A 9,714-nucleotide genomic window follows, 5' to 3' on the forward strand; every position below is an offset into this window, starting at 1 on the left:
GAAAAGCAGTAGACCCTCAATGCCCCCGATGAAATCACCTGGGAGGGGGACTGTAACCTTGCAAAGCCCCAAGGGCAGAGCTTCACAAGGCTATGGGAACCACCTCTTGCATCAGCATAACCTGGATGTGAGACATGGAATCAAAGGAGATCATATTGGAACTTTAATGTTTAATGATTGGATTTAGGATTTGCATGGGGTCTGTAGCCCCTTTGTTTTAGCCAGCTTCTACCAGTACCCCCATTGTATCTAGGAAGTTACTAACTTGCTTTTGATTTTACAGGCTAATAGGTAGAAGGAACTTGCCTTGTCTCAGATGAGACTTTGGACTTGGACTGGGACTTTTGAGCTAATGCTGTAATGAGTTAAGACTTTGGGGCACTGTTGGAAAGACATGATTGTGTTTTGAAATGTCAGCACATGAAATTTGGGAGGGGACAGGAGTGGAATGGTATTATTTGTTTCTTCGTCCCCACCCAATCTCACTTTGAATTATAATAATCCCACATGTCATGGGTGAGACCAGTTAGGTGTAGGTAATTGGATCTTGTGAGTTAGTCTCACAAGATGTAATGGTTTTATAAGTGTCTGGCCTGTCCCCTACTTGCACTCATTCTCTCTCCTACCACCCTATGAAGGGGTGCCTTCTACCATGATTGTAAGTTTCCTGAGGCCTCCCTAGCCACATAGGACTGTGAACCAATTAAACCTCTTTCATTTATAAATTACCCAGTCTTAGGTATTTCTTCATAGCTGCATGGGAATGGACTAATACATCATTATAATTACAGGATAGTAATTTTTACAGTCATTTCAATCAAAATGGAATTACACTATAAAGGAATTTAGATTCAAGTTTTTAATCAAAAATTTTAAGCTTTTTTTTTCTTTAATAAAGTTATAAATTAGTTATGATTCTTTATAGGATTTTACACAGTAATATTTTACTTCATTACAATTAGACAATATTGTAAAGCAGCTAGCATATGGTAGCTACTGAACTGTTAATGTTCCTTTTCATTTCCTTTTTACTAAAAATTTTCATTATTAAAATTGTTTTCCATTTAGAAAAGTATAGATACTTGAAATGCTACAGGATATGGTAATATAGTCTATCTAAAAATTAAAACTTAAAATATTTAGTTTTATTCTTAACAACTCAAAAATTGAGAGAAGATATTTTTAAGAAAAGTCACCTTTCTTACATTCAAAGCTAGCAAAGATTACAGAGGAGGTAGAAACAACAGATACTTTAAAATCAATGTGCAAAAATCACAAACATTCCTAAACACCAATAACAGACTTAAAGAGAGCGAAACCAAGAATGAACTGCCATTCACAATTGCTACAAAGAGAATAAAATACCTAGGAATACAACTAACAAAGAATGTAAAGTGCCTCTTCAAGGAGAACTACAAACCACTGCTCTTTGAAATAAGAGAGGACACAAACACAGGGAGAAACATTCCATGCTTATGGTTAGGAAGAATCAATATCATGAAAATGGCCATACTGCCCAAAGTAATTTATAGATTCAACGCTATCCCCATTCAGCTACCAATGATCTTCTTCACAGAACTGGAAAAAACCACCTTAAACTTCATATGGAACCAAAAGAGAGCCCACATAGCCAAGACAATCCTAAACAAAAAGAACAAAGCCGGAGGCATCACGCTATCTGACTTCAAACTATACTACAAGGCTACAGTAATCAAAAGAGCATGATACTCGTACCAAAACAGAGATATAGACCAATGGAACAGAACAGATGTCTCGGAGGCAATACCACACATTTACAACCATCCAATCTTTGACAAACCTGACAAAAACAAGCAATGGGGCAAAGATTCCCTGTTTAATAAATAGTGTTTGGAAAACTCGCTAGACATGTGCAGAAAAGAGAAACTGGACCCCTTCCTGACACCTTACACTAAAATTCACTCCAGATGGATTAAGGACTTAAACAAAAGACCTAACACCATAAAAACCCTAGAAGAAAACCTAAGCAAAACCATTCAGGACATAGGCATAGACAAGGACTTCATGACTAAAACACCGAAAGCATTGGCAACAAAAGGCAAAATGGACAAATGAGACCTGATCAAACTCCGCAGCTTCTGCATTGCAAAAGAAACAGTCATTAGAGTGAATTGGCCACTAACAGAATGGGAAAAATTTTTGCAATGTACCCATCTGACAAAGGGCTAATATCCAGAATCTACAAAGAACTAACACAGATTTACAAGAAAAAAACAAGCCCATTCAAAAGTGGGCAAAGGATATGAACAGATACTTTACAAAAGAAGACATACATGAGGCCAACAAACATATGAAAAAATTCTCATCATCACTGGTCATTAGAGAAATGCAAATCAAAACTACATTGAGATACCACCTCATGCCAGTTAGAATGGCGATCATTAAAAATCTGGAGATAGCAGATGCTGGAGAGGATGTGGAGAAATAGGAACACTTTTACACTGTTGGTGGGAGTGTAAATTAGTTCAACCATTGTGGAGGACAGTGCGATGCTTCCTCAAGGAACTAGAAATAGAAATTGCATTTGACCCAGCAATCCCATTACTAAGTATATATCCAAAGGATTATAAATCATTCTATTATAAGGACACGTGCACATGAATGTTCATTGTAGCACTGTTTACAATAGCAAAGATTTGGAACCAACCCAGATGCCCATCGATGATAGACTGGACAGGAAAAATGTGGCACATATACACCATAGAATACTATGCAGCGATAAAGAACAATGAGTTCATGTCCCCTGTAGGGACATGGATGAACCTGGTAACCATCATTCTCAGCAAACTGACACAAGAACAGAAAATCAAACACTGCATGTTCTCACTCATAGGTGGGTGTTGAACAATAAGATCACATGGACACAGGGAGGGAAGCATCACACACTGGGGTCTGTGGGGAGGAAATATGGGAGGAATGGGGGGGTGGGGTGTTGGGAGGGATAACATGGGGAGAAATGCCAGATATAGTGATAGGGAGGATGGCAGCAAATCACATTGCCATGTGTGTGCCTATGCAACAATCTTACATGTTCTTCATATGTACCCCAAAACTTAAAATGCAATAAAAAAGGGAAAAAAAAACCAGAAAAAAAAAAAGAAGTACTCAAAAAATAAAAAATAAAAATAAATCAATCAGTTCAAAAAAATAAATAAATAAATAAAAGTTATCAGAAGTAATTATTTTATTCTAGTTTATTCTTCTAAATAAAACACTATAGATATGTTTAAATGTTTTACCTACATACATATCCTTCAAATGGACCACGTAAAAAGATAGTATGTATCAGTAACTTATAGTTGTAGGTATTAAAGTAGTTGATCATATTTCATTTAAAATTTTTCTGGACTCTTTTATGTAGGAGCATAGATTACATCAACAGTGAACACTAGCTCAAACATACCAGTTCAGTGCATTAAGTAAATTTCTGCATTTTCTGATATATGCGTCTAAGATATAGGCCAGCATTATGAGCTAATGAGAAATGTTACATTTCTGTATGATAATGGTTTTTAAGACTTTTGCTTGTGGCTTTGGTTAATTATGTTAAAGATGAATGTTTGGATCTGTTTTGACTATAAAGGTATCTGATTTGACTATGATACGACTTTAGAACAAACTTCCTTTAAAAAATTAATCCCACTTAACCATGTTTGTTTTTATATGGATTTATAGTCTTGTTTCTTCTTTCAAAGTATTTTTCTTTTAAATCTTAGCATGTACACCACAGAATCAAAAAGTGAACATTTGGAGGATGAAAACTTCCAAACATCTACAACTCCTCAGGTAAAAAAAATCATACATTGTAAGTTTTCACTCACCTTAATATGATATAAAATCAATTTGATCTTAAAATTTATTTCTATAGTTTACTTATTAGCTAGATTTCTTTTATGTATATGGTTAAAAATGAAAAGTGGTAAATTTAAAAATAGTTTTAATGGATCCTAGGAAATGAGCAGAAATAATGAAACAAATGAAAAAGAGTGACTATAGAGTATTTTAGAGCTAAAGAGCGCATGTTTTAGGAATAAGGAGAAATGTCGCTTATTATTTCTTGCCACATTCAGGGAAAACTCAGTAACTTAAATTAACAGGTAAAGATAAGTCTAGATTAATTAAAATGTTTTGCTGTGTACTTTGAAGTGACCCAAGTTTCTTATTTCTATAGATATATAGAGCAAGTGATTAGAACTTTTGTCGATCTAGTTTTACTTAGTAATAATTACTCATAATGACAATTGTAAATTTCATTTTTTTAAAACAGAGATTTCTACAGTGAGGATCAAAAAGTCCTTTTAAAAAATATTTTAAATATTCACTGAGTCTATCTGTGAAGAAGTCATTTTAGTCTATATCAGTTTATTACAAATTCTAAAATAATATGGTTTTACTATATATGACCTTTCACTCGCCTTAATATTCACAATTGTCATTTTCCGTTTTATATGGTAACAGAATTTTCACAAAAAGCCTCTATACCAGAGCTCCAATACATTAATGATGTTCAGATTTGAATAACTTTGATGTTAAAGAGCTACATAATTCATTTTTAGCCATCAGCTGCCTTGATATCTTTGTCTTCTGAGTCATTACATGTAAAATTCCTTCCTCAGTGTGTCTATGCACTCTAGCATTTTTACTGTTTCCTGTGATGATGTGATGTTTCCTCTTTTACTCACTCAAAGTATTCACTCAAATTGCTGGTACATACACACTAATACCCACCCACTCATGACAACCATAAGGCAAATTTGGAGATTTATATTGCAGAGTTAACTCTACTCTGGTGTTTTGTTTTTATCAGTTTATTTTTTTTTTTTTTTTTTTACACTGCAAGAAGTTTCTCAATATTCTTACAAACCAAAGATTCCTTTTTTTTTTTTTTTTTTTTTCCAAAATCAGCAGTTTTATAATAGACTAGCATTAAAAGGCCTAGGAGATTAAGGTATACCCTTGTACTATCTGATATGTTATCTATAAATATTAGTGGAAGCATGCCTGAATTTCTGAAGGCTTGACTTATGTTTTTCTCATTTTTCTTTCATTTATATAAATTTCCAAATGAAATGAATCCAAATAAAGTTATATTTCTCCTCCTTTCCAATTAAGTTGTATTTTTATTTCACAAGAGTTTTGGTGAATAATCTTTGGGAGGTATACGGAGGATGGACACTTGTCATTATTATGCCCAAATAATTATGGCACCTTTAATTAGTATACACAAATGATGATTGAAAATGCTGGGTACTCAAGTCTATAAAAGGTTAAATCAAGGTACCTCGCAAAATACACTGGTGTTGCATCCCCAAATACCTACTGATGTGGAGCATGAATCTTCTTTTCTATATGTGATTCCTCGCATTGACAGTAGTAATATAAATTTAATTCTAAAATTTGGTAGTTTAGTACATTCATAAAATTATACAAAAAGTATAATTCCTAAAAGATTTTCTTGTTTTACTTCAGAGTCTCATTGATCCTAATAGTATTGCACATGGAGAAACTAAAACTGTCCTATCAGATACAGAAGAAACAAAACCACAGACAAAAAAGAAGACATACATTTCTTGTCCTCTAAGAGGAGTATTGAATGTAATTATTACAAATGGTATGTGAAATAGGAAATGTAACGGAAGAGAAAATGAGAAATATGGTTGATAAATATTAAAACACAAGACAATAAGACACTACTTAATCGATATACTCCAGATCAGATGATCAGCTCTGTTACAGGCAATATGTGAACAAAAAGGAAATATTTTCTTGAATCTTTCAGACAAAAACAGAAAAAAAAAATATTGAGGCCAGGCGCGGTGGCTCAAGCCTGTAATCCCGGCACTTTGGGAGGCCGAGGCGGGTGGATCACGAGGTCAAGAGATCGAGACCATCCTGGTCAACATGGTGAAACCCCGTCTCTACTAAAAATAAAAAAAAAAAAAAAAAATACTGCCTAAGTGGTGTATGTTTTAATATTTGTCATGCCTTTTTATGTTAATTCTTTGGGATTAGAAGGAGCATTAATTAAAGGGTTTTATTTAAAACCTACTTTGACATTTAGTTATAAGTTAGCTAGAAAGAACATTATAATCTTGGAAATATGTTTCTTATTAAAATTGGGCCCTAAGTTTTAAAACAACTACAACCTTGTGAAAAGTTAAATGACACTTGATTTTCCACTAAAATTTTAAAGCATATTGTCATCAACAAATACTTATAAAGAGGTTTTCTTGTGTGTGTGTGTGTGTGTGTGTGTGTGTGTGTGTGTGTGTGTGTGTGTTTAAGTATTCTGCTTTATTAAACCTACAAGAGAAAGATATTTTGGTTTCCAGAAGCATACAGAATTTTGTTCCCTACAGAAAACAAAAAGTTCATTGAAAATGATAAAGGATAAGTAACTGAAGTTTTAAATTTTTATTTTCTTATTTGCTGCTTGGTAACTTTAAACTTTTGAAAGCAAATTTTATTCATTGATTTTTTTCATTAGTAAAGATTGCCTTTAAATTTTCATCAATATATTCTAATATTGACTATATTGATCAAAATTTTCTGTGAACTTGAATAGTCCCCATCTGCCAGTGTAAGTGATTGGACTCCTTTGTAAAAATGCATATGTTCCCATGACCTGATCTATTTAGAAGGCAATTTCTACAGAGCAGTTGTTAAGAGTAGGGCCAGGGCCTGCAGCAGAGAGGAACATGTATTTGTTACCAAACATTATACACTGAGTGTGGACTACAATTTGCTCAGGAACTAGTTGAGGAGTTCTAGAACATCAGTACTAAAACTTTATACTTAGATAAAGGCTTAGATAATATAACTCCTTTCCCCCTTTGTTTTCTTTCATTTTTGATTTTCAGTTTGGGAGACATTTATAGGAAAAGGAGATTTTCTTTATTTCTATTTGGGGGTGCCTATTCTTGCACTCTCTTTTTTAAAATCAATCTCTGTCTCTCTCTCTCTCTCTCTCTCTCTCTCTCTCTCTCTCTCAACCAACTCCCTACATACTTGCTGCCTCCTTTATACAAAAAGTATAGAATCTCTCTGGGTATGCTTAGAAGATATCAATGTTAGGAATCCCACTCTATCACATCATGGAATAAGTAATATACAACTATCTGTAAGCGATAATTTATTTTTTTGTGCATAATTTTTTTTATTATTGTGCTTTAGGTTTTGGGGTACACGTGCAGATTATGCAGGATTGTTGCATAAGTACACACATGGCAATGTGGTTTGCTGCCTCCATCTCCCCATCACCTACATCTGACATTTCTCCCCATGTTATCCCTCCCCAACCTCCCCATCCCCCTTCTGTCCCTCCCTTGCTCCCTCAACAGAATCCAATGTGTGATGCTCGCCTCCCTGTTTATATGTGTTCTCATTGTTCAACACCTGCCTATGAGCGAGAACATGCGGTGTTTGATTTTCTGTTCTTGTGTCAGTTTGCTGAGAATGATGGTTTCCCAATTCATCCACGTCCCTACAAAGGACCGGAACTCATCATTTTTTATGGCTGCATAGTATTCTATGGTGTATATGTGCCATATTTTCCCTGTCCAGTCTATCGTCAATGGGCATTTGGGTTGGTTCCAGATCTTTGCAATTGTAAACAGTGCCTCAGTGAACACATGTGTGTATGTGTCTTTATAATAGAATGAATTATAATCCTTTGGATGTATACCCAGTGATGGGATTGCTGGGTCAAATGGAATTTTTATTTCTAGGTCCTTGAGGAAGCACTACCCAGTCTTCCACAATGGTTGAACTAGTTTACACTCCCCCAACAGTGTAAAAATGTTCCTATTTCTCCACATCCTCTCCAGCATCTGTTGTCTCCAGATTTTTTAATGATTTCCATTCTAACTGGTGTGAGGTAGTATCTCATGCGGTTTTGATTTGCATTTCTCTAATGACCAGTGACAATGAGCATTTTTTCATATGTTTGTTGGCCTCATATGTGTCTTCTTTTGTAAAGTGTCTGTTCATATCCTTCTCCCAATTTTGAATGGGTTTGTTTGTTTGTTTGTTTTTTCTGGTAAATCTATTTTAGCTCTTTGTAGATTCTGGATATTAGCCCTTTGTCAGATGGGTAGATTGCAAAAATTTTTTCCCATTCTGTTGTTTGCCAGTTCACTCTAATGATTGTTTCTTTTCTTGTACAAAAGCTCTGGAATTTAATTAGATACCATTTGTCTATTTTCACTTTTGATGCCAATGCTTTTGATGTTTTAGTCATGAAGTCCTTGCCTATGCCTATGTCCTGAATGGTTTTGCCTAGGTTTTCTTCTAGGATTTTTATGGTGTTAGTTCTTTTGTTTAAGTCTTTAATCCATCTGGAGTGAATTTTAGTGTAAGGCGTCAGGAAGGGGTCCAGTTTCTCTTTTCTGCACATGGCTAGCGAGTTTTCCGAACACTATTAAACAGGGAATCTTTGCCCCATTGCTTGTTTTTGTCAGGTTTGTCAAAGATTGGATGGTTGTAGATGTGTGGTGTTGCCTCCGAGACATCTGTTCTGTTCCATTGGTCTATATCTCTGTTTTGGTACCAGTACCATGCTCTTTTGATTACTGTAGCCTTGTAGTATAGTTTGAAATCAGGTAGCGTGATGCCTCTGGCTTCATTCTTTTTGCTTAGGATTGTCTTGGCTATGTGGGCTCTCTTTTGGTTCCATATGAAGTTTAAATGGTTTTTTCCAGTTCTGTGAAGAAGGTCATTGGTAGCTTGATGGTGATAGCATTGAATCTATAAATTACTTGGGGCAGTATGGCCATTTTGAGGATATTGATTCTTCCTAACCATGAGCATGGGATGTTTCTCCCTGTGTTTGTGTCCTCTCTTATTTCGTTGAGCAGTGGTTTGCAGTTCTCCTTGAAGAGGTCCTTTATAGCCTTTGTTAGTTGTATTCCTCGGTATTTTATTCTCTTTGTAGCAGTTGTGAATGGGAGTTCGCTCATGATTTGGCTCTCTGTTAATCTGTTATTGGTGTATAGAAATGCTTGTGATTTCTACACATTGATTATGTATCCTGAGACTTTGCTGAAGTTGCTTATCAGTTTCAGGAGATTTTGGCCTGAGATGATAGGGTCTCCTAAATATACAATCATGTCATCTGCAAATGGAATTTGACTTCCTCTTTTCCTAACTGAATGCCCTTTATTTTTTTTTCTTGCCTAATTGCTCTTGCTAGAACTTCCAATACTATATTGAATAGGAGTCGTGACAGAGGGCATCCTTGTCCAGTTCCAGATTTCAAAGGGAATGTTTCCAGTTTTTGCCCATTCAGTATGATATTGGCTGTACGTTTGTCATAAATAGCTTTTATTATTTTGAGATATGTTCCTTCGATACCTAATTTATTGAGAGCTTTTAGCATAAAACGCTGTTGAATTTTGTTGAAAGTCTTTTCTGCATCTATTGAAATAATCATATGGTTTTTGTCTTTGGTTCTGTTTATGTAGTGGATTACATTTATAGGCTTGCATATGTTGAACCAGCCTTGCATTCCCAGGATGAAGCCTACTTGATCATGATGGATAAACTTTTATGTGCTGTTGCAATTGGCTTGCCAGTATTTTATTGAAGATTTTTGCATCTATGTCCATCACGGGTATTGGCCTGAAGTTTTCTTTTTTTGTTGAGTCTCTGCCGGGTTTTGGTAACAGGATGATGTTG

General features: G+C 35.0%; 1 protein-coding gene across 1 annotated transcript in view; it reads left to right on the forward strand.

Moving 5' to 3' along the window:
- The window catches only part of SLC9B1 (solute carrier family 9 member B1), a 141,349-nt gene that overhangs the window by 36,463 nt on the left and 95,172 nt on the right, over nt 1-9,714 (forward strand). Inside the window, exons 3-4 of the mRNA XM_032261593.1 lie at nt 3,756-3,825; nt 5,509-5,650. Of these exons, the coding sequence (XP_032117484.1) occupies nt 3,757-3,825; nt 5,509-5,650 (211 nt within the window). The 5' untranslated portion in view covers nt 3,756. The remainder of the gene's footprint in view (nt 1-3,755; nt 3,826-5,508; nt 5,651-9,714) is intronic.

Source organism: Sapajus apella, unplaced genomic scaffold (assembly GCF_009761245.1).
Source record: "Sapajus apella isolate SASKATOON/1434 unplaced genomic scaffold, GSC_monkey_1.0 scaffold124, whole genome shotgun sequence".
NCBI lineage: Eukaryota > Metazoa > Chordata > Mammalia > Primates > Cebidae > Sapajus > Sapajus apella.